Genomic DNA, 26,431 nt, shown 5'->3' with positions numbered 1-26,431 from the left:
ATAAATTTCCAAACAACTTATTAGGTAATATTAGTTTATTTAAATTCATTACATAAATATGCTTTTGAAGTATTCTTTCTAACTTCACGTAATACGTATTAGTTTATTTAAAATTTAATTTAATATAATGAATTAACCTGTATTTAAATAATACTTTATATAATATTTTTTAAATTCTAAACTTATAGGTATTTAATAGATTTAATAAAATAATTATTTAATATTATTAAAATACTTTATACAAGAATGACTATTACTATTTTAATAATTATTTAGTACTAATAAAATAATTAGACGTGAATGACTATTACTATTTCGTTGGACAATAACACTAAGAAATTAAGTATGTATATGCATGTAGTCATTTTTATGACTAAGAATTTTAATAGTTATTTTATAGTACAACTAATAAAATAATTTGATGTGAATGACTATTATTATTTCGTTAGATAATAACAATTAAAAATGAAGTGTATGCACATAGTAGTCGTTTTTATAACTTAGAATTTTAATAATTATTTAATACTCTCTTTAAAAAATAATTATTTAATAGAGTACTAATAAAATAATTTGATGCGATGACTATAACTATTCCGTTGGACGATAACACGGAGAAATTATGTATGTGCATGTCGTCATTTTCAAGACATAGAATATTAATAATTATTTAATACTAATAATATAATTTGATGCGGATGACTATTACCATATAAGTTGGATAACAAGACTAAGAAATTAAGTATGTGTGTTTATGTAGTCATTTTTACGACTTAGAATTTTAATAATTATTTAATACCACTAAGAAAATAATTTGATGCGAATAATTATTACTATTTCGTTGGATGATAACAATTAAAAATTAAGTGTATATACATGTAGTCATTTTTATGATTTAGAATTTTAGTAATCATTTAATACTAATAAAATAATTTAATTCGAGTGAGTATAACTATTTTGTTGGATGATAATACTAAGAAATTAAGTATGTATATGCATGTAGTCATTTTTATGATTTATGGAGTGAGAAATTAATATATTTGAGATTTCGTTAGTTTTGATTGAGTATATTTAGATGATTGAGTATATTTTGATAAAAGAGTGTAATTTGATGAGTTGACTTTTGATATGAATTTGATTAATTACTTAGATAAATGATATAATAAATGAATTGTCTTTCCTTTTATAATTTAAAATAAGGGTATATTAGTCCATATAATAATTTAATTTATGGCAAAGTGACATAGGGGTATTATGGCTTGGAGACATTATGCCTCTAAATCATCACTCTTTTTTATATTAAAACAAAAATAAATAACATGGATATAAAAATGAATTAAACATTCCATGTTATAATATTCAAACTCTCAAATCTAGCCAAAAATATAATTTTATAGTACTAGTACAAAATTACTAAAATACTAGTAGTACTAGAAAAAAAAATTCAATTGTTGAGGCGCCAGCTGTCCATAGGCTAGTAGTAAAAAAAAAGATTCTAAAAATAGAAGTGGGCTAATTTTAATTGATGAACCAAAATATCAAAAATTCTCTCTAGGAACATGTATAGGAATTAGTACATAATTTTCTCAACATCTAACAACAATTATTCCCAATATTTTACGTGCATAGTTGAAGAGCTTTATTTTTGTGATATGGTCTAGAAGCTAATGATGGTTAGTGAAAGCGTGTTCTTAAAAATACTGAAGAAAACCCTCGGTCCAAGAAATCCACTAGACACTGGGTCTAGGAACTCAGAGAACCTTGAGCTACCTGTCGCCGGGCACACAATCACTCCCTTAACTCCCTCTTCAAAAACCCTCAACCCGTTTAGCTAAAAGAGACTAGCACGTGGAAGTAGGGATCGATTCCACAGAGATGAATGCGCAAGTAAACATGTTCAAAGACTTGGGGACTATTTTTGTGTTGGCTGCTGCCACACAATTTTAGGGTTGAGCTTTTTTTTATCCTAGACTTGGTAATTGAAATGTGCTACTCTAACAACTAGATCTAGGCAGAAACTTAAAATCATGCATATAAACCGGAATAAGCGAGACAATTACTAGATCAAAGAACTGTTTCCTAAATTAACCTACACCTGGGAAAACAACTGAAGGTGGGGACCATTTTCTGAAAAGGTGGAGTACGGTTGAAAAGCTGCAAAATAACTAACTAAAGGACCAACTAACAGCGACATCATCTTCTCCAACATTTGGCATGAAACAACCAGTAAAAACAGCGCGAAAACGTAAATCGAAATGAAGCAGACGGAATTAAAAGTAACAAAACCGAAGAACAGTTAAAACTAAGGCAGATCTACGGCTACTAGACGAAGCAAAGTAAAAACGAAAGCAGGAAATCAAAGATCCATGCACAACTCAGTTCCCCTGTTCAGATCCACACTTCGGGTGCTAAATCCACTCTGGATCCAAGCATCCGAGACAAACTCCGATCAAAATCATCTCCATAACTGCAGATTCACCGATTTACCACAGATTAACAACAACAACCACAGATCAACTCAGATTTCCCAGAAAAAGTACACAAAACATCCAAAGCAGAGAATAACAATCAACCTCCGAAATAAAACCTCAAAACATAGAATCAACGTAAATCAACACCATCGTGATGTAAAATAAAATTCATAGATATACGATAAGTAGCAAACGACCAATCGACTTCGAAAACGGTGAAGTTCGACGGAAATTAAACGCAAAAGCTGAAAAGTAAACAATTGTATCTTCGCCCTCCTTGAGGACGGTGTTGCAACAGAATTTTCCCCAAGATGAACCTCTAAACTACCCCAAAATCCCCATTTTTCCCAAGTGTGTGAGTGTGTGCGTGAGCTGAGAGCTAAATCATCAATATCTTGTGTGTTGCATGCTCCTCTTTATATAGGCGTGGAAGTGGGTCCAGCAGGGGCTTTTTTGTGTGAATAGTCTTCTTTACCTTCAGCTTTGGACTCCCTTCGTCTAGCCATTTTCTTCCTTGATTATGCTCACTTTTTATCTCCTTCCTTCGCTGGTCCACTGCCTTCAGCTCTTCCTGGACCTAGCGAATTCCTTCACACAACTGGCTTAAAAATTGTGTTAGACCCAGTAATTGGTGATTTTTCATCACATAACCGATGCATGAAATTAGCCTTATCAAACTGCTCACACTTAAACCATAGTTGTGGGGCTTCACAACTAAGTCAGCTAAGGCATCTTCTATCGTTCTTACTTCATCCAGACTGACCTCGGCTTATTAAAGGAAAAGACTTCTAAGTTGAAATACATCCTGTCTTCAATTTCTCTCACTAAGGAGATCATGCCGTATTATATTTACCAGCTCATGCGACACAAACAAAACCTAGACTTAACGACTCTTAACATTTAAAACACATACAAGCCTTGACTCCCCTCTCCCTCCCACTTCACTCAAGCTTGTCCCCAAGCCATCGTCGTGAAGGGGGGAAACAGGGCAGGCAATCCAACATAAAACAAACAACATAACCAAATAAAACTTCTCACACTTAGACCGAGCATTGGGCTAAGTGGGAGAAGACACAATAAACAGAAAATATAAACTTCTCACACTTAGACCAAGCATTGGGCTAAGTGGGAGAAGGTAAACACATATAGTAGTTATCAACAGAGACACAGACAATAACACAGGCATAAAGAAACAAAAATTATGCTAATACAGAAAATAAAAGTTACTTGGTCATGGGGGGGCAATTCACTTCTGGGTCTGGCCCCCTCGAGAGCCAGACTGGGGTGGGATTCCGGGTCGGGTCATCTTCACCTTCTTCTTCGCCGGCAACTCCGGCTCTTCTTCCTCCTTCTCTTGCTGATCGGACACTGGTTTCTTTAACGTCAGTGACTTTGATTTGGATGGGATTAACACTGGCTTGGACGCGGATGGGGTGACCACTGGCTTGAGCGGGTGTGGGGGTAGCTGGATGGAGGAACTGCCCTGGCCGGGCTGCTTGACCTCACTGCTGGATCCAGGAAGCTCTTTCTGCTGGGTCAGGGAGAGTGTCTTCTCCACCCATTTTGACATTGTCATCATCAGCTCCACGGATTCTGCTATCCGCTCATTCTGTTTGGAGGACTTCATTGCCAGGTCTGTAATGTTCCCCCGCAGTGCCTTTATCTCCTCTCGGGCCACGCTCAATTCTTTCAGCATCCCACCGAGTTCCTTCATCATATCCTTCCTCATCACTTGCATCTCCTTCTTCAACTCCTCAACCTCCTCACTGGGCACAGCCTCCACAGCCTCTGACTCCGTCTTCACCTTATCTCCCACCTCGTAGAAGAAGGTTTCCTTGCCGTGTGCCTGGAGCAGCCCTTTGTTGAAGAAATATTCAACGCTAAATGTCTCTGGGGGCTCACACATCACGACTAGAGGAGCGGTCTTGGATATCTTCATGTTGATGTTCCGTTGGAGATAAGCGCCGAGGAGATGGCATGTGTACATATGTCGCGCGGGATTGCTTGTCATTTGATGGCATGCTTGGGCCAACCAGTAGCCAAGATGTACCTTCACACCTTTCGTCATACACCAGGTGAAGTAGAGGTCAGTGGTTGTCAGAGCTGAGTTCGCCGTTCCCATCAGATTATAGCTAATAAATGGGGCGAATCGGAGGATGCGGTCTTCAATGTGGGAGGCTTTGGAGTAGCTGGATTTGAACGCCCCCGCATTAGAGTGGGTGACCAGCTCCCATGTTGCCTGTACTTTAAACCCTGGTGTGTTCTTCGGTACGCCGACCATCCTCTCATTCCAGATGCCTTCGTCATCATCGGCCTTGGAGTATTCCCGAGATCCCCTGGTTCAGTGTATATATTAAAAGAATGTAACCCAATTTACCTGACCCAGGAATTCATCGAGAACACTTCCTTGTCCATCTAGGTGATAATAGGGAGTGCGCGTAGTGGTACTTCCTCCACTACACACAACTCAGAATTATCCCTATAGAGCTTTACTCTATGACCATTAACAAGGAAAGTGAAAGAGTTAGAGGCACTTCCCTGGATCTCTACAGCTCCATTCGCGCGGAGGCCGACAATGGTATATGGACCGATCCACTTAGACTTCAACTTTCCTGGCATAAGCTTGAGCCAGGATTGGAAAAGGAGCACCTTCTATCCCACATGGAGTTCCTTGACTCGGAGATTCTTGTCATGCCATAACTTTGTCCTTTCCCTATACCACATGGCAGACTCATAAGACTTCATCCTTAGTTCCTCCAGCTCTTGTAACTGTAATTTCCTTTCCTCTTCACAAGCTGAAGGCTTCATACTCATCTCCTTGACTGCCCAGTACGCCTTGTGCTCTATACCCACGGGCAGGTGGCACATTTTGCCAAACACCAGCCTATAATGCGACATTCCGATAGGAGTCTTGAAAGCAGTTCTGTAGGCCCATAATGCATCACCGAGCCTCTTACTCCAGTCTTTCCTCGAGGGATTGACTGTCTTCTCCAGTATTGCCTTGATCTCTCGATTAGAAATTTCTGCTTGGCCGTTAGACTGAGGGTGGTAGGGGGTAGATACCCTATGGTGCACACCATATTTCCTCATCAGAGCCTCGATGGTGTGATTACAAAAATGTGTTCCCTGGTCCGAGACGATGGCTCGAGGAACTCCGTATCTGTTGAAGATATTGGCCTTCAGAAACTTTGCTACCTCCTTCGATTCGCATGTCGTGGTGGCCTTGGCTTCTATCCATTTAGACACATAGTCTACTGCGACCAATGTATATGTTTTCCCATAGGATGATGGAAACGGTCCCATGAAGTCCATCCCCCACACGTCAAAGAATTCGCAGACAATCACCGGGACCTAGGGCATCTCATCCCTCCTTGAAATTCCCCCTGTCTGTTGGCACCTTTCGCAACACTGACAAAACTCGAAGGCATCTTTATTAAGCGTCGGCCAGTAGAACCCACTATCCAATACTTTCCTCGCTGTTTTCCTTGGTCCAAAGTGACCTCCACACGACAAGGTGTGGCAATGATTCAGCACATCTCTTTGTTCCCATTCGGGAATGCAGCGTCGATAACTTGATCTGAGCACATCTTCCATAAGTAAGGATCATCCCAAAAGTAATATTTGGCTTCACTTTTAATTTTCATCTTCTGGGCCCGGGAAATTTCTTATGAACTTGGCACCTCTCCTGTGACCAAGTAGTTTGCCAAATCAGCGAACCATGGTTCAGCGTTTAGTGTTCGCTTCCCCTTGTCGGATTCTCCTAGAGCGGTTAATGCTAAAACTGCCTCCCAACTGATCGGTCTAGAGAATTCCCCTATATAATACAAATGTTCTTCAGGAAAAGCATCGGGTATGGCCTCTTCCGTTTCCCCTTGAAAAATTCTTCTCAAGTGATCGGCTACTCTATTTTCTGTTCCCTTTTTGTCTCTCACTTCCCAATCAAACTCTTGCAAAAGCAACAACCAACGGATTAACCTTGGCTTAGACTCCTTCTTTGCCAGTAAGTACTTTATCGCTGCGTGATTTGTGAAAACAATAACCCTCGACCCAAGCAAATAGGGTTGGAACTTCTCGAACGAGTACACGACAACCAACATTTCCTTTTCCGTGGTATTATAGTTCTTCTGAGCTTGATTTAGAGTCTTGGATGCATAGAAGATCACATAACATTTTCCATCTATCTTTTGACCTAGGACAGCTCCTACAGCAAAGTCACTAGCGTCGCACATTATCTCAAAAGGGTGATTCCAGTCTGGCGCCCTGATTATTGGTGCTGACACGAGTTTGTCCTTGAGCAGTTGAAAAGCTTGCTTGCATCCTTCATCAAAGACGAAATCCACATCATTGTGCAACAGATGTGTAGCGGTTGCGCAATTTTTGCGAAATCCCTGATAAACCTCCTGTAAAACCCCGCGTGACCCAGGAAGCTTCTAACTTCTTTTTGGTTTGTGGGGTAAGGTAACTTCGATATCACATCCACCTTTGACTTGTCCACCTGTATCCCTCTTTCAGAAACCACGTGACCCAGGACAATACTTTCAGTCACCATGAAGTGGCATTTTTCGAAATTCAAAACCAGGTGCTTCTCTTGGCATCTTTTCAATACTAGGTCAAGGCTGGCCAAACAAGTGTCGAATGAATCCCCGTATATGGTAAAATCATCCATGAATATCTCAATGCATACCTCAAGCAAATCCGAAAAAATACTCATCATACATCGCTGGAACGTTTGTGGTGCGTTACACAACCCAAACGGCATTCTTCGGTATGCATACGTAGCGAAAGGGCACGTGAACGTGGTCTTCCCCTGATCCTCTGGGTTAACGTAGATCTGGAAATAGCCACTGTATCCATCAAGAAAACAAAAATATTGTTTTCCAGCTAACCTTTCTAACATCTGGTCAATGAAGGGTAGGGGGAAGTGATCCTTCTTCGTGGCCTCATTCAGCTTCCTATAGTCGATGTACATCCTCCACCCAGTCACCAGCCTAGTGGGCACCAACTCGTTCTTTTCATTCTTGACAACCTGTATTCCAGACTTTTTGGGCACCATATGGACAGGACTGACCCACTCACTATCCGGGATGGAGTAGATGATCCCTAGAGAGAGCAGTTTCAACACCTCCTTCAAAACTTCCTCCCGCATGTTCGGATTCAGCTTCCGTTGTGTGTCTCGATGAGCCTTCACACCCTCCTCTAATCGGATGTGATGCATGCAGAGATCAGGGCTGATTCCTACTAAATCGGAGAGGGTCCATCCTATTGCTTTCTTGTTCCGCTTGATTACTTCCAATAATTCCTTCTCATGCTCCTTAGTCAAGTTACTGTTGACTATCACTGGGAATGCCTCATTCTCTTCCAAGTAAGCATACTTGAGACCTGGTGGGAGTGTCTTTAGTTCCTTCTTGGTGTCGTTCGTCTCCTGGGGCAGGGGATTTTTTTCTGCAATATCAGGTAATGTCTCCTTCCCAGACCCAGGAGAATTCTCCAGACTGGCAACATGGGCCGATCCCCTTGATCTAGCTGACTCGGGATTTTTGCAAAACTCCATGATGGCTTCTGCTAGTTCCTCATCTGTCAATTCCATTGTATTCATTGCTGCACACCACCATACAACTTCTCGGTCGATTAAATGGCTCAACTCCGAGTTGTCAATTTGTTCCTGTATCAATTCAGTCTCAAGATATTCTTGGACCAGGGGGTTAATAACATCTATAGCATACACATTTTCAACATCTAATGGCCCTTTTATTCCTTCATCTGTGCTAAATGTATATTTTTCCCCATTATAGTCCAAGCAAATCGTTCCATCAAAGACATCGATAATGGTCTTGGCAGTGCGTAAGAATGGTCTCCCTAGAAGCACGCCACTGGACTCAGCAGACTCATTATCATTCATTTTGATAACATAGAAATCAGCAGGATATAGAAAATCAAGCACCTTAACTATGACATTTTCAAACACACCTTCGGGACAGATGCAAGTTCTATCTGCTAACTGGATTACCACCTTGGTAGCGACCATCCTAACTCCTGTCAGTTTCTTGTAGATTGAAAGTGGCAAAACATTTATAGATGCCCCTAGATCACTCATGGCATGCTCGACTCTGATGTCCCCTAGAGAAATGGGTAATATGAACATACCAGGGTCTGTGCATTTTGAAGGCATCCTTCTCTTTTGTATCACAGCAGATACGTTTTCCCCGATCACAATCTTTCCGTATGGCTTTGTCTTCCCAGCTATGAATTCCTTGATGAACTTGCTAAAGGCAGGCATCTTCAGGGCTTGCAAGAAAGGCAGGTTGATTTTCAGCTTGCTAAAAATTTTCATGAGATCCTCTGTATCATCCTTCTTTTTCTTGGCTTCCCCTCGGTATGGAAACGGCTTCGCTCGCTTCACCGCATTTGTGGAACTCCCAGCTGGGGTTTCGCCAGTTTCCCTGCTCACTCCCTTACTTTCTAACTCAGGCTCTGGATCTAGGAAAAATGGATCAGTTGTTCGAGGTAAAGATCCCTCTAAATCTCCCTCCTGGAGGTCATCCTGAGCATGAACTTCTCTGGGTCTAGGGCTTTCCTTGTGAAACACTTGGCTCTCCTTCCCCTTACTTGCCTGTGCAGGTGCGTCTTCCTCGATCTCCAGCGTCGGTCCTTCATAGCCCCGCCCGGATCTCAAGGTGATCTGACTAATGTTTGCTCGGTCAGGTGGCTTGACGGTGGCAGGAAGTTTTCCTTCATTTCCCCGCATCTCATTTAAAGAAACCGCAATCTGAGACAGCTGCTTTGCCATCATGTCCATGGCTGCTTTGTGTTCCAAATGGGCGCCTTGCAGTTTGTTCACCACGTCATTATTGGAATGCAGGTTATTCGGCATGAACTGCTGTGAGTTCACTAGGTCATGGACCATTTCATCCAAACTCCTTTGTGGTCTGGAGTTGAATTGATTCGAATTCGACCCTTGACCTTGGTTCTGTCCCTGGTTCTGCCGATAATTCCCTTGATTCCCTTGGTGGTTATTGTACTGGTTGCCAGGTCCTTGATTCCCTTGATTGTTAGGTTGGGAGCTTTGGTAATTCCCTTGGTTATTCCTCTGATGTGGTGGCAAATAGGAGCTCCCTGGATTGTTCTGATTTCTGCTTCCCCAATTAGTATGATCCTGATTCATGTATCCCAATTGCAGCTGCCCCTCCTGATTCCTCCCTGGACTGCCTCTTTGGAGGGTGTGCATAATTTGTGATCTGCAGTGGAGGCGGTTGACTTTGATCATTTTCAATCCATCTAAAATTAGGGTGAGTTCTCCATGGGACCTCCTTTTGCCTTCCCTGATTCCAACTTCCATCTGGATTCCAGCTCCCCATCGAATTCGCCTGGGCTTAAACCTCTCCTTCACCGGGTTGACCGTAATAAGGTTGAAGTTGCCTTTCCTCTAGACCCGGGGGTTTCTCATTCTCTTGTGGGGCATGAGGGTTGTACTTCTCAATTGCATTCAACAGTGCTTTCTCCAACTTATCTATCCTGTCCTCCACTTTCTTATCATCTTGCTCTGTCACTGCATTGGATGATCCCCTTCTCATAATACTCCGCGGGTTATCATAGGCCTTCTTCGCCTCGATCAATCTCCCCAAAGTTTCTCTGGCTTCACTTGCTTTATTTTTGGTAAAATTTCCCCCGCTCGAGGAATTCATCAAATCCTTTTGATTCAGGGTTTGCACCTTCGTAAAATAGATAATAAGTCTCTGCCTCGATCATCCTGTGGTTCGGACAAGCATCCAACAGTCCTTTGAACCGGGACCAGTAAGAGCTAAGAGACTCATCATACTCTTGCTTGCACTCCTGGATTTCCTTCTTCAGAGCGTTCGTCTTGTTGGACGGGAAAAAATAATCCAAGAACTCCAGCTTGAAATCCTTCCATGTGTTGATCGAGTCTGGTGGTAGCCTCAGCAGCCAAGTATTAGCCTCCCCCTTAAGGGCAAACGGGATTGCACGCAAACGGTAGTCCTCCTCAGTCGCCTCGTTGGGTCGCTTTTGGATGCTGCACAGCTTACTAAACTCTTTTAGGAATTCGTAAGGACATTCATTCCTTCGCCCAGAGAATGTGGGTAAAACTCCTAGCACATTTGTCTTGATATCAATAGACCTCCGGCGCTGGTCCGAGGCTATGGCATGAGCGGGCTCACCGTCCAGATGCGCGGTGAGTAAACCTATCTCCGGATCGGGATCCTCCAAGTGTGCCATGTTTACGTCTTCTCCTCCCTCGGTCTTGGAATACTCTGTTTCTGTAGACGAATTCGGGTCCTCTTCTCCCGATGAGTTCCACTCCTTCTCACTTTCTGATTCGAATGGGAATGGATCTACTGTCCTTAACCCTGATCTGGTGGTGACAGTGGATGTAGACTCCTTGACCTGCCACTTGTATCGGGCGTTCCCTGACCCAGATGAACTAGCCCAACTTCCGAAATGGAAGCCCGCATTCATAAACTGCCAAGAAGAACAAATAACAGAAATTAAACTATATACACCAAATTCTCAAACACGTAAACAATTTACGCCATCCATCCCCGGCAACGGCGCCATTTGAAGAGCTTTATTTTTGTGATATGGTCTAGAAGCTAATGATGGTTAGTGAAAGCGTGTTCTTAAAAATACTGAAGAAAACCCTCGGTCCAAGAAATCCACTAGACACTGGGTCTAGGAACTCAGAGAACCTTGAGCTACCGGTCGTCGGGCACACAATCACTCCCTTAACTCCCTCTTCAAAAACCCTCAACCCGTTTAGCTAAAAGAGACTAGCACGTGGAAGTAGGGATCGATTCCACAGAGATGAATGCGCAAGTAAACATGTTCAAAGACTTGGGGACTATTTTTGTGTTGGCTGCTGCCACGCAATTTTAGGGTTGAGCTTTTTTTTATCCTAGACTTGGTAATTGAAATTTGCTACTCTAACAACTAGATCTAGGCAGAAACTTAAAATCATGCATATAAACCGGAATAAGCGAGACAATTACTAGATCAAAGAACTGGTTCCTAAATTAACCTAGACCTGGGAAAACAAATGAAGGTGGGGACCATTTTCTGAAAAGGTGGAGTACGGTTGAAAAGCTGCAAAATAACTAACTAAAGGACCAACTAACAGCGACATCATCTTCTCCAACATTTGGCATGAAACAACCAGTAAAAACAGGGCGAAAACGTAAATCAAAACGAAACAGACGGAATTAAAGGTAACAAAACCGAAGAACAGTTAAAACTAAGGCAGATCTACGGCTACTAGACGAAGCAAAGAAAAACGAAAGTAGAAAATCAAAGATCTATGCACAACTCAGTTTTCCTATTCAGATCCAAACTTCGGATGCTAAATCAACTCCGAATCCAAGCATCCGAGACAAACTCCGATCAAAATCATCTCCATAACTGCAGATTCACCGATTTACCACAGATCAACTCAGATTTCCCAGATCAAGTACACAAAATATCCAAAGCAGAGAATAACAATCAACCTCCGAAATAAAACCTCAAAACATAGAATCAACACAAAATCAACACCATCGTGACGTAAAATAAAATTCATAGATAAACGATAAGTAGCAAACAAGCAATTGACTTCGAAAACGGTGAAGTTCGACGGAAATCAAACGCAAAAGCTGAAAAGTAAACAATTGTACCTTTGCCCTCTTTGAGGACGGTGTTGCAACAGAATTTTCCCGAAGATGAACCTCTAAACTACCCTAGAATCCCCATTTTTCCCAAGTGTGTGAGTGTGTGTGTGAGCTGAGAGCTAAATCATCTATATCTTGTGTGTTGCATGCTCCTCTTTATATAGGCGTGGAAGTGGGTCCAGCAGGGGCTCTTTTGTATGAATAGTCTTCTTTACCCTCAGCTTTGGACTTCCTTCGTCTAGCCATTTTCTTACTTGATTCTGCTCACTTTTTATCTCCTTCCTTCACTGGTCCACTGTCTTCAGTTCTTCCTGGACCTAGCAAATTCGTTCACACACCTGGCTTAAAAATTGTGTTAGACCCAGTAATTGGTGATTTTTCATCACATAACCGATGCATGAAATTAGCCTTATCCATCGTCTATGCATATATAGTATTCGAAGTGGGGTTGCATAGAGCAAAATGATAAAACTGATCATTCTGTGATACGAGTATATCTCGAGAATATTATCATATCTCTATTATTCCATATATTATTGATTTGCATATTATTCCTATTTCTTGCTCATATTAAATTAGCTTATTAGGTTATTCCTATTATAAATAAGAGCCTTGTTATCTTTCGAATTAATCAGTAAAGAATATCATAATTATCTTTTTCCTGATCTTTTACTTTTACGCTATTTACTATCTTTGCAAATTTATCATTCCGAAGCCATAGTGGACGGTGGCTGCTCGACGGAGAAAACCTCCGCGTACGATCTTCCCCCTTGGAATCCTTCGCTGATTGCGTATACTCGCCGGTGAACCGTCACCGACGATCTCTGATACTTTGTATCATCTGGTAATTGTTAAGGGTGAAGTTCCCTTAACAAGATTCCGGCGTCGCAGAGGCGATCGTCGAAGGGATAAAAGGTAGACGAGGTAGTCGCGGGAGCTTTGCCCATCGATCAAACCAAGATCAATACTGAATTGAAATAAGCGATAAAAATAAGATAAAGGTAATCGTATTTCTTAATTGAATAAAATGAAAGGTTCCACACATATTTATAATATGTGGGAGACAATAATATCTTAACAAAATAAAGTAAATCAAATCTAATAATATCCTATGGTAAATCAATACTAACTTAATAATAAGATATGGGGAATATTCTAGGAGATATACTTGTTTCAACTGGTAGAAGGAGGCACGGTCCTGCTGCCATGAGCGAGCAGCGGCATATTGGTGATGAATGGGCGGCTGCTGGTAGTCGGGCTGTTGGGCAGCGTGGAATTGATATGGTTGATGCCAATCTGTGTAAACAGGCTGTCCGGACTGATAATCGGCATAGTTGCGTGACATCTATGACTGTAATTGGAGGATGAGATCGAATGAAAGCACCAATTTGATAAGGTTTAACCCCTTATTGAGTAGAAATCATTAGCGGACACAAGTGGAGGAGGTGAGGGGCTTAAGCCCTCCCCAAACTATTTTTTTTTAATAAATTTCTACTTTTTTTTTTTTCAAAATTCTTAAAAACTATCTTCAGCCCTTCCCAAATTAATATTTTTGGGGTTTAATGGGAAAGAATTTAGTGAGAAGGAGGGGCTGAAAAATAAAATTACAGAGAAAACTTCATGTAACAATGGCTGCATAGGAGTAGGGACGAGGAAGAAGAAGAAATAAATAAAATATCTTAAACTTAAATGATTATAATAATAGTAGTTGAAAAAGTCAATCCCTATTCGTCCTACTTAAATGGTGGCACGTTTTAACTTCTAGCTCTACAAATATTGTGAATAGTGTAACTATGTTTTAAAAATATTACTAACATTTTTATGGAGTATTAGATATTTATTGCTTTAGCAAATTAAAACACAACTAGAACATGAATTATATTATTCTTTTTATTAAACTTGTGTTAGAATTAATTTTATATAGTATTAGATATTTATGCATTTTTATAATTTTTACTTTATCCGTATTTTATAGTAGTTGGGATAAAGTAAGTGAAAAGTAAGATAAATGAAAAGAGTAAAGTATGAGAGATGATGTTACAAAAAATATAGTCTCGTTTGTAGACAACACGAGTGTTAATGAGAAATTAATAAAGTAAGAGAGAAAGAGAAAAAGTAAAAGAGATAGAAAAAAGTAGATAAAAATATGAGAAAGAAACTTTCCATTTTCACAAATGGGACTGGTGGATATCCCATAATGACAAAATAAGACTATTTTTTATGGATGAAAGTGAGTATGAAAAATTTTAATTAAGCCCCTGCCAAACTTTTCCTGCTGCGTCCGCCACTGGTAGAAATATAGGAGAAAGTCGCTTGGAAGCCGAGCCTCGTCGATCAATCTATAAACCAGAGTTTGCAAAAAGAAAATAAACAATAAAAAAGTAAAGCAAAATATGTTATTTCATTAATTGAATAATAAGAATAACAATAGGTCCTATTTATAATATTCATACGAATAACCTAACTTGGTGAACAATTAATAAAGATACGGAAAAGATATGATAATATAATAATATAGATATGAGAGATATTTCTTAAGAAATAAACGTATCATTCTGTGATGGCTACTTCCCACACGCGATTCATGAGTAAACAATCTAGTCTCAATACTTTAAAATAGTACTCCGTACTATATAAATTTATATGGTCCCACATGCCGCATCTACAAATTAAAAAAAGAGCTTAAGAGATACTCCATCCGTCCTGGCTAAGATGACACATTTTTTGGCCGGCACCGGATTTTAGAAGTTATTAGTTAATATGTTTCATAGGTAGATTTATAGAATTAAGAAAATAAAAAAAAATCGAAATAGATGGGAGCCGCGGCCCCTGCCCAAGAGCCGCGGCCGAGCCGCCGGCATGGCGCTCTCCTGGGCACCACCCCCCCCGTCACGAAAATTGTTGGCTCTCACTATAGGGAGCCGCGGTTCTCCTATAGTGGACACTCTAAGGAGCAATATAGAGAGAGAAAAAAAAAGATGAATATTTTAATAGGAGTGAGAAAAGTGGTTGTGTGCATTAATTGGAGAAAGAAAGTTATCAAAAAAGAAAATGTGTCATCTTATTTTAGACAAACTAAAAAGGAAAACGTGTCATCTTATGTGAGATTGAGGGAGTACCACAATGTTAACTATACTTCCTTAAATTTAATCTATAAATAGAGTCCTCCCATTTCCAGAATATCACAACAAGAAGAATCCTAAGCAAGAAAATCATTTCTTCTTTTCGTAATCCAACAGCCTCATCCATCCTCCTTCGAATTTATTTAAGCTATAGATTAGTCTATGGTTTTGTTATTGCTTTTGTACATATATTAATTTCTTTGCTTGCACTCTATTACTGTAGATACATGTCCTTTAAAATCATGTTAATTTTAGATTATTTGATTTATGTTTGTATCTACTAGTTCAGATCCTCTATTTTATCACAACATTATGTATATGCAAATTTATAAATATAACTACTTCAGGTCGAAGAAACATGACAACAATCTCGCTTCCAAGGCTCATCATGAATGGTAATAGGGTCTTACATTCCACTAACTCATTCCACTCACATTTCATTTAAAACTAATATATATAAGTGGGACCCTTATTCCACTAATCTTTTTCCATCCACTTTTCTTAAAATTTCTTAAAATCCATGCCGCTAAGAAATAGGACTCCTAATGGCGGACTGAGAAGGATAATGGAAAGTGGGTTGAAAATAGTTAGTGGAAGATAGATCCTACTTTTAAATATTAGTTTTATAAATAAAATATTAGTAAAAATGAGTTAGTGGAATGTGGGGACTACTACCAAAATGTAAAAATGGAATATGATAAATTTTGTGCGATGGACAAAAATAAAAATATGTGATAAATTTTCGGGGACATGGGCGTATTAGATAACTTTCATTAGTATCCCATAATTTAATTTGAAGACCAAAAATATGTGGGCATATTAGATAACTTTCATTAGTATCCCATATGCAGGATAAGGTTGTTATATTTGTTAATTGCAATAACCACAAATCCACAATGATGTGGCAACTGTTTAGTTGAACATACCCCCAATAGCTTTGTTGAAATTAGAAATCGCTTTATTTACATTTTTTATGGCCGGTTTAAAATGATAGTAAAAGTTAGGAGTCGAATTTTGTTTTATGGATGAAGGTAGGAATTAAGTACTTCCTCCGTTCCAACTATATTAAAAAAATTCTTTTAATAACAAAGATTAAGAAATTAAGTTAAATAAATTAGATGAAAATAAAATTTCTATATATTCAAGATCAACTTCTTAATGGATATTTCATAAATATTTACGAATAAGCTTAGAATCAAAGGGTGGTTTTTTCATAAATCTTTCATATAATCTTCTTTTTATTTTTATAATATAATAAAATTAATAATAAAACTGATTTATAAATTAAATCTAATTTTGTTTAAATTTTAAGTGCATCATGTACATACAATTAATGTACGTTTAAATTTTGCACAAGTTTTCAATGTCGAAACACAAGCACATGGTTTTTTGTCTTTATAGTTTTCCGTGAATTATTCTTATATCTGTCTTTAATTTCCGACAAAATGAATCAAATTCATGAGATAAATCAACGTTGGTTCATAATATAATGGAAAAATGAGACCCCGTACACAAAATTATGCCTAATATAAGTCCACTTGAACTACAAAATTATAAAATATTTCATTTTTCTATGAGGGTGTTTCTTTTAGATGTACTTTTTTCCTAGGAGATTTGATTAATGTGTAAATTTCGTACTTCAGCTCGGAATACGAAAAACTTATCAAACTTTTATCATATGTTTAGTTCTCATAAAAGCATGAAAAAATTATCATTATTTTTGACATCTTTTTTAAATAATTAAAATGTATCAATAGTATGGTGAATATATTACACCTCTCAATAATTTAAATGGATATTGGTCTCTAAAATCATACTCCCTCCGTCTATAAAAAATAGATCACATTTGTCATTTTTGGATGTCCACGAAAAAATTGAATACATTTAAAAAAGGAAAGTTTTCAACAACTTCTTCTTTATTTCTTTCCGTTCTCTCTAACTTTACCAACTACACATTAAAACCCGTGTCATTCACAATGTGTCCGATTTTTCATGGAAGGAGAGAGTAAAATTTAGCCAAAATTTGGTAGTATTATTTTTGCTTGGAACTTTGATCGCGAAAATCATGAAATTAGGCATTGTATCGAATTTCCCACAAAATCAATTTTGAAATTATATGATTTCAAGGATTTGAATTCATAAGGTCATGATACCAAGTCTGAACACAAAAATAATTGAAATTATTTTTGTCTTCGTTGGGCGTTAGTTTCAAAATATGACCACCAGCTGTATTTAAATAAATTATCTTAATTAATTATAATAATTGAAGGCCGTCTTGTTGTTTTTAGTGTTATTTGGTCTATCGATTCGTTTTGACTGGCCTTCAATTCAAGATGATTTTTGTAGAAAGAAGAGACTTTATGGTCTTAATTTAATTGCAAATATCCGGTGCCACGTCATAAATTAAGAAAGAGCCTTCATTACTCCCCGTGCCGAACAGAAACGCCTCCATTACTATGAAATAGAAGGAGTACTATCCATCTCTCTTTTACTCATGCTAGCTATGTAGTAGCATATCAATTAGCTAGGTTTCGTTACTGCTTTTCTTTTGTGGGACAAACTAAAAAGGAAAGTGTGACATCGATTATGGGACGGAGGGAGTAATATTTTGCAATTTATTTATTCTGGTTGTTACAGTGACAGAGGAAACGCATACTACAAGTCTTACGGCGACTTCGTGCAGGTCGGAGAAGAGGACGTCTTCAGCACGCAAGTGAAGATCGAAGTGGAGCGGTCCAAAACCAAAAGCAACTATGTTCACCTACGATTCGGCTATTTCAACAGGTACTGATGCAGTCCGAACGTAGAAACTAGGGTTTCTCTGTTTACTTCTCTGTTCAGTCTGTTTTCTCTGTACGTTTTGCATCAGGTACTGGCGCCGAAAAGAAGACAACGACAAGTACATTGTTGGCAGATCCGACCAGCCCGAGGAGGATGAGACTAATCCCTCCTGCACCTTGTTCGAGCCTGTCATGGTTGATGAGAAGAACAGCGTGTTCTACTTGAGGCACGTCCAGAGCGGAGGGCGTGTGTCGGTAGACGGCTCGACCAACTCCTTGTACGTGGATGACGACGATGTGGATAAGGATGAAAACTACCTAACTTTTGTGGATTGGAATACATTAGTTAAACTGCCGGCAAACAACGTAGCCTTCAAAGCGAATAACGGCAAGTACCTTAGAGCGCCTGGTGCAGTCATGGCCTTCTCGTCGGATGATCCGAATGAAATACTGTCCAGCTTCAGGGTGGAACAGAAGCCGGACGGACATGTGGAGATATTGCAGCCTAGCTATCCTGGAATGCAGTGGAGAGTCATAGATTTCAATGCATGGGTATTATTGGATAACCAATGGAATCAATTTTGGCCTGTCAAAGTCGACGAAAATTCGATCGCGCTCCGCAGTTCATACAGCAATAACTTTTGCTTCATTAACTCCGGCGATGGATTCACAGATAGCTTACAGGCTTCAGCTGCGACCATCACGAAGGAAGCAATACTGCAGGTGCAGGAATCGGTGCTGGAGAGAAAGATCTACAATGTGATGTATCAGATGGAGTATGCTCGGATATTCGACGAGGTTCCTTACTTGGCTGGCTCGGCCACGCTTGTTAACGACAAAGATGAGGAGGCTTCCATGGAGGTGTCTGTTACATATCAAGATGAGAAATCTTACAGTTTTACCCGCAGTTTATCATTAACTGCGGGTGTGTCAGCCAGCATGCAAGCTGGGCTTCCCTTCATCGAGCAAGCAACGATTACAGTGAGTTACGAGATCAATGGGACGTTCCAGTGGGATACCACCACCACAAATACAACCTCGGTTACAGCCACTGGGACAGTTACTGTACCGGGGAAGAGTACGGTTACAGTTGATTATGTCGGGACAAGAGGGACTTGCAGTGTTCCCTATTATTACACGCAGGAAGATAAGAGTTCCCTGGATGGCCAAACTGTTTATACTGATCTGGTTGATGGTATTTACACTGGCGTCAACTATTACAACTTCAATTTTCATGTTAGGGACACTACCCCACTCTGAGTTGCTCTACCAACGATATCCAATCTAATTTGCTTTTTTTTTTTTTAATGTTATTATGTTTGTGTACTGTGTGTCGACTTAATTTGGTTTCCGTATGTTGTTGTGATAATAATTTCCAGATACATATGATTTGTCTGATGATCCCAAGTTGTATGCATCATTCTGCTTCATTTGAATTTTGAATATTCGTACTTTATTTGGTTATGTGCATCAAACTCGGACTTTTGGACACACTTTTACCATATCAATGCTTGATTTGATTCGGTTCAATTCCTTTTTATAACTTGTAAGTAATATAGTTGTCTTGCAGTTAAAATTAATTTTTTTATTTGGTTTTTTATTACTATTTCGTCTGTGACAAACACGGATTTTGCATGTTTTTAAGGGCTAGATTTGACTCGTTTTAAATGTCAATTGTGCAAATTATGTTCTTAAATTGTATATGTTATACATTTGGTATTTTTGATGTATTTGTTGATAAATGATAGAAAAAGATAGAAAAAGGTGCAAAAAGGCCAAAGTGCAGCAGCCTCTGTTCGAGCTTATTCTGCCAGTGATTTTGAAGTCCAATCAGTGCTTAATGCGTACCATTCAATTTGAAGGTGGATATCTCGCACGTCTCAATCAGAGTTCTGTGGAGAAAGTTATGGCTATTATACGAACAGTGTGCAGTGCAGTCAAAGCTGGCGGGAATTTAGGCGGAAATTCACGGAAGAAAAGAAATTATTATATTGTGAAGCCCAATCTCTCCTATTTCTTGAAGTCCACGAAATTATCAAAAAATAAACCTTTTTTCAACCTATAAATACCTCTAACCTAATTCATAATCTCGATCTCAGAGCCTCCAATCCTTCCCCCTCTACACATTCATCCATCCCATATTCCACACATAACCATCCATCTTCCATTGGAGTGGAGCTCTGCAGATCCAGTCAAGAGAAGACTGAGGATTGAAGATTCAACTTTGGGTTTAATCAATTTCTTTCACGTAAAATGTTGTCCATATTTGACTGAGTGCAAGTTTTAGGAACTGTGAAGGAAAGAGTGATAATAGTTTTTGAAAGTGAGTCTCATTTTTATATATTAGGTTTATTTATAATAAAATATAAGTGTAGTGAGTTATTGTAAGGTGAGGTCCACTTATTAAAATGAAAAAAAATGTGGATAACATTTTGTGGACGGATCGAAATAACAAATATGGACAATATACACTTGTGGAAGTTGTAGATGGATTTTTGCAGATTGTATTATAGTTGTAGGCATATCGCATTTTATATTGTTAAGTTTTGCATTGCAAACATAAATTTTGACCATATGCCATATGGCGTTCTCGGTACGGTATATGCCTTTGGACAAACTTTTGGAAAATAAAAACTACTACTACTATAATTTTCTATCATTAGAGGAAGAAACTACTAAAATCTAATGGTGTGGTTAAATGTATGGTTGTTGCCACTTCGTCCAAACAACAAATTTGTGTAATAAATAAATATTCTAACGTCTACCAGGAAAGAAAGTTCATTTTGTTTATATACCTCGTACCAGTTCTCATAACCGATGTGGGAGATTGACCTCGTAACATTCGACCCTCCTTTAAGCGCCAATGTCCTCATTGCCACGGCTGGTTCTTTGCTAGACCACCACTTCAAGTTCTCGTCGGTAAAGGTCACATTGGTCACGATTTTTTGTCTGGCCACCATTCTGAGTCAGTCCCAAACGTACTTGTTGGTCTTTGCAAATTTGTTATCCTGCCACTGCTCTAAATCATTGGGCTCTCAGTGAAAGCACCAATTAATGAATAATTAATGAATGAAGTGACTTAACCATAATCATTTTGATTAAAGACAAAAACTTGTTTTGTCTCAGTTCGGCGCCGTTGGTTTATTTTACTAATATATTTCCATTAATAGTACAAAAATACTAACGCTTATTGATTTTATTATTTTTCCTTTATAAGTATCTAAGACCGTCCTTCTGTTAATTATGTATAACTTTTTTTCTTATTTTTATTCATTTAAATAATTGATAATAATAAATCAAATCAATTTGGCTAGCGTCGTGGTGGGCTGCCAACAATGGACAAAAATGCATATTTTTGTTTAGTGGATAAGGTCTGAATTAAATAAGGGACCGACTATTAATAATGCATTTTCCTCATGTTATTCTTTGTAATCTTGTATTTAAATTTTAGACGTAGCTTAACATATTATTTGACAGAATTGCATTAGGATTGGATGAACTAATGAAAAGTACAATAACATTTAAATATTATTTTATCTTCACGTCAAAATTATCAACAAACTTTCTTAATTAGATTATATCGTACTAGTACTATTAAACTGTCAAATAATATGTTAAGCTACCTCTAAAATTTAAATACTTCTCCCCCTCCCCCCCTCCCTTATGTTAAAATGAAATGTTTTCCTTTTTGAATTATCCCTTTAAATGTGAAATAATTTCTAAAATAAAAATAACACCATCCTTGTATTTTCATCCCTTCTATCCCTTCTATTAAAATAAAATGTTTTCTTTTTTAAATTATCCCATTAAATGTAAAATAATTTCTAAAATAAAAATAACACCATCCCTGTATTTTCATCCTCCAACTTTATTTTCTTTAAATTAACTAATAAAATTTCGTGCCATAAACCAAATATTTGACGAAGGGAGTACAAGTTTATAAGGAATATGCATTTCTTTAATGGTCGGTACCTTATTTAATTCAGACCTTATCCACTAAACAAAAATATGCATTTTTGTCCATTGTTGGCTGCCCACCACGATGCTAGCCGAATTGAATTTATTTATTAGTACTATTATCCATATATTTAAATAAATAAAATAAGAAAAAAGATATCGTCACATAAATAATAGAAGGACGGCCTCAGATACTTATAAAGGCAAAACAATAAAATCAAGATGCTTCAGTATTTTTATAATAACATATGGAATATATTAGTACTATAAACCAACGGCGCCGAACTAAGACAATACAACTTTTTCTTTATTCCTTAGGATTATGGTTCTATATGACAAATTTTAATCTAGCTAGCTAGTGCGCCTACAATGGATCGATATATTTTTATTAATTACACCATCTCCCAACGAGAATCCTATTTGATTATGACACGGATTTTAAGAAATATAGAACAGTTTGAACGTAGAAAATCGGGCTAAAACCCTCGGTGTTAGAATGATTTGAAATTCACACAGTGCATGCGAATCGCGATTTTGGCCATCCGACATTATTTAGGGGGTGAAAATGACATTTTACTATTTTTGGATTTAGTTTTAATTTTCTATTTTTGCGTTTATTTCCTTTTGAATTTCTAGGGTTCTAGACGCTTATAAATAACGTTGTTTTTATTTTTGCACGCAGTTAATTTTTTATAAAAACATTTCATTTTCACATAAACTAGGATTACTCTTATTACTTCTTCATCCAGTCTGTTTTCTCCGTTACATTTTGCATCAATAATATAAATAGTCATTCTCAAAAGTCCCATCAAATAGTATTCAGGAAACAACTAATTCTCAAAAGAGATCAAACCTACTGCTCACAACAACTTATTTTTTTAAAACCGAGGGTCCCCCTACAATTATGAACACTGAGGGAGAAAGATTTTTATGCTATTTTACGTTTCTAGAAACAAAAATTCATCATTATTGTCCTTTTCTTGACTTGTAGGAAGCCCCACCATGATTTATGACTAATTAAAAAAAACATTACTACTAGATAATTTCATTTTATTACAAAAAGTATGTAGAATGATATATTTTGGAGATCAAGTAGGGAATATATATAGTTTCTTAATTGAAACATCCATTATTCAAAATTCAAATCAACCATAACGATGCATACAAATGATCAGATACATGTATCTGGAAACTAAGAGCATAACAACAACAACAACAACAACAACAAGAGAAAGCAATATTGAAAGAAACTTACAAGCAAAGCACACAAACAGAAACAACAATCCAAGAAAATGGATGTTTTGGGGGTGTTCAAAGTGACATGGTATCTCTAACATAAAAGTCGAAGTTGTAATAACTGACGCCGGTGTAAATACCATCAACCAGATCAGTATAAGTAACTTGTCCATCGGTGGAACTCTTGTCCTCCTGAGTGTAAGAATAAGGAATATTGCAGGTGCCTTTTGTTCCGACATAATCAACCGTAACCTTACTCTTCGCCGGTACAGGAACGGTCCCGGTGACTGTAATCGACTTTGTAGTTGTGGTGGTGGTATCCCACTGCAACGCCCCACTTATATCGTAATGCACTTCAATTGTTGCCTTTTCAATGAAGGGAATTCCAGCTTCAATGCTGGCGGACACCCCTGCTGTCAACGACACGCTGCGGCTAAAAGTATAAGATTTCTCGTCTGCATATTCAATTGTCACCGCCAAGGAATCCTCCTCATCTTTGTCGTTATTAAGCGTGCCTGAGCCTGCCAAGTAAGGTTCCTCGTTGAAAATGCGTGCATACTCCATCTGATACATCACATTGTAGATCTTTCTCTCCAGCACCGATTCCTGCACTTGCAGTGTTGCTTCTTTCGTGATCGTGGAAGCTCTTGCCCATAGACCGTCCATGATACCGTAATCGTCATACAGATAGCAGCAGAAGTTGTTGTTGTGTTCACTGCGGAGCGCGATTGAATTATCGGCTATTTTGATCGGCCAGAAGTTATAGAGCTGGGTTGAAGGAGGAGATAGAGATGAAGCGATACCGGACACCAATAGTTCCGGTGTTCTTACAGCCCAGAAATAATCATCGTTGTATTCCCTCTGCCTTATATGGACATGGCCTTCGGGCTTCTGTTCCACCACCCAGATCGTTGTTTTGTCGTTCGGATCTACGGATTTGAACAGCAGTAGAGAGCCATCCAGCATGATATACTTGCCATTACTCCCCTTCAACGCTACCCGCAGAGGCAGTTTAACTAATGTGTTCCAATCCACAAAAGTTAACTCACTTTTATCATCATCATCACCATTTTCACTCACGTAGAGGGCCATGGTTTGGCCATCTACGGACAAACGGCCTCCGCTCTGGACATGCCTCAAGTAGAACACGCCGTTGTTGTTGACTTCAACGGGCTCGAACAAGGTGCAAGAGGGCTTTGTCAAGTCCTCTTCAGGCTGGTCGGATTCAGCAACGATGAATTTGTCGTTTTCTTTCTGCTGCCAGTACCTGTTGAAGTAACCGAATCGGAGGTTGACATATTTGGCGTTGGTGGTAGAACGCTCCACTTCGATCTTGACGAGCGTGCTGAATACGTCCTCTTCTCCCACAAGTACGGAGCTACCATCGGCCTTGAAGTACGCATTTCCTTTATCATTGTAGAGCTTGGATTTGATGACGATGAACCTTGGAAGTGAGGCTGTTGCTTCACTACTTGTCATGTTTCTTCTACCTGAAAATGTGAAGAAAATCAAAGTTTATATACTAATAACGAGTTTGTTGTGACAAAAACGTTGCGTTGGCTACGTCTACGGGCGGAAACGGAGAACAAATATTATTCAGATTGTTTTCAGATTACAGAGTTTTGTGCCATATTTCTATATAAATAGGACCAATGCAAAATTAAGGCCTAACTATACAGATTCAAGGTATACTAACAATAACGAAATGGATGAAGCACATAGCAAGATAGGGTTCAAACAGAAACTAATGACAATAGAAGCAATAACCAAAACATAAACTAATTCATTTTAATAGCTTAAACGAAAGCAAAAGAGGATTGATTACTCTGCAGGATTACAGAAATTAAGATTTTCTTTCACTCGGAATTGTGAATTCCTACATATGGGAGGAGTCTATTTATAGATTAATTTTTGTTGATTATTATTGGCTTATTCTCCTATTATATTGTCGTGTCGGCCGGAAAAATATTATAAAACAAAATGTGGTTTGTCTTTGTTCGGCGATAGTTTATACTTGCAATACTTTTCCAAGTTTAATGTTAGTTACAAATAAATGATCATCTCATAAACATGCTCTTTCACGTGGTACTAGTAATTATCATCACTTACGACAAATATGTACAACTTGTCATATTTTGAGGTGTGATATATGATGAAAACGTTGATTTTTTTTTAATTGGTTTATTATTCTATATATAACGTAATGCTGGCCGGAAGAATTAATACTCTACTATCATTGTTTGTCTTTAGGAATTAAAATAATCGTACCTATATATATAAATCGCATTCCTTTGGATAAAAAAATTACTACAAGTTGTTCTTCGTTCGGAGCTGGTTTACTACAAGGTGTCTGTCACGTACGAGGATCAAAAGTCTTACACCTTCAGCCGCAGCGTGTCAATGATTTTACATGCATGGCTATTTTTTTTTTCATTGATAAAATAAGTTCCCATTTTGGCATTCTCCTTCTGTCCATGATTAAATGTCTCATATTTGACCTGCACGCGCAAGTTTTAAGAAATGACTTTATGTAGTAAAGTGCGTAGAAAAGTTAGTGGAGTGTCGGCATACCTTATATAGTATATTGGTTTTATAATAAAATGCGAGTGAAATGGGTTAATAGAATGTAGGGTCCAATTACCAAATATAATAAAAGTGAAATGAGACATTTGTTAGCGAACGAACGAAAAAAGGAAAAATGAGATATTTATTAGTAGACCGAGGGAGTATTGTTTTGGATTAACGCCAATGTAGAAAAAGTACAATAATTGGGATGGTTGTGTTTCTCTTTTTAGTTGGTTTTTTATTCAGTTTCTATTGGTATGATGGATATTGATTTTGATACCATGATCAAAAGTACTCCCTCCATCTTCAGAAATGAAACTATTTTTTTTATGGATATCCCAAAATAATAAAATAAGATTATTTTTCATGAACAAAAAGAGTAAAACTGAAAAAAAAAAAAAAAACTAAAATGAACTCAATGCTATATTGTATTATTAGAATATTTATTATTTGGGCACAAAATTTAAGAAATTCATGTTTAAACATTAGTGTGTGTAGAATATATGAGAGTTTAAAACATGAGAAAGAAACAAAGAAAGAATAGTAGTATAAGAGAGAATAGAAGTGTGTTGCCAAAAATGTAAATGATTAATCAATAATTTAGACCAGCATCATGGTATGTTACCTACACGTCGACAACAATGGCAAAC

At 38.1% G+C, this 26,431-nt stretch overlaps 2 protein-coding genes across 3 annotated transcripts; one reads left to right on the top strand and one right to left on the bottom strand.

Annotated features, from left to right (window-relative positions):
• Positions 1 to 13,264: 13,264 nt before the first annotated feature.
• LOC125206517 (uncharacterized) lies at positions 13,265 to 19,487 on the top strand. The gene is made up of 3 exons (XM_048105767.2): positions 13,265 to 13,449; positions 17,881 to 18,027; positions 18,113 to 19,487. The coding sequence occupies exons 1-3, from the start codon at positions 13,265 to 13,267 to the stop codon at positions 19,281 to 19,283; spliced, it is 1,503 nt and encodes a 500-aa protein (XP_047961724.1). The 3' UTR covers positions 19,284 to 19,487.
• Positions 19,488 to 23,080: 3,593 nt separating this feature from the next.
• On the bottom strand, positions 23,081 to 25,087 carry LOC125205317 (uncharacterized). Of its 2 annotated transcripts, none has more exons than XM_089060610.1 (2): positions 25,042 to 25,087; positions 23,081 to 24,706 (listed from the first exon to the last, which is right to left on the bottom strand). In XM_089060610.1, the coding sequence occupies exon 2, from the start codon at positions 24,693 to 24,695 to the stop codon at positions 23,292 to 23,294; it is 1,404 nt and encodes a 467-aa protein (XP_088916736.1). In that variant the 5' UTR covers positions 24,696 to 24,706; positions 25,042 to 25,087; the 3' UTR covers positions 23,081 to 23,291. The 2 variants fall into 2 exon arrangements, with proteins under 2 accessions (XP_088916736.1, XP_047960135.1); XM_048104178.1 differs by having other exon boundaries at positions 25,055 to 25,064.
• Between the last annotated feature and the right edge of the window lie 1,344 nt (positions 25,088 to 26,431).

Source organism: Salvia hispanica, chromosome 6, assembly GCF_029641045.1.
Source record: "Salvia hispanica isolate PSC_SH4W2 chromosome 6, Shi_PSC_v1, whole genome shotgun sequence".
Classification (NCBI taxonomy): Eukaryota; Viridiplantae; Streptophyta; class Magnoliopsida; order Lamiales; family Lamiaceae; genus Salvia; species Salvia hispanica.
This window is presented reverse-complemented; position numbering and strand designations above follow the sequence as displayed.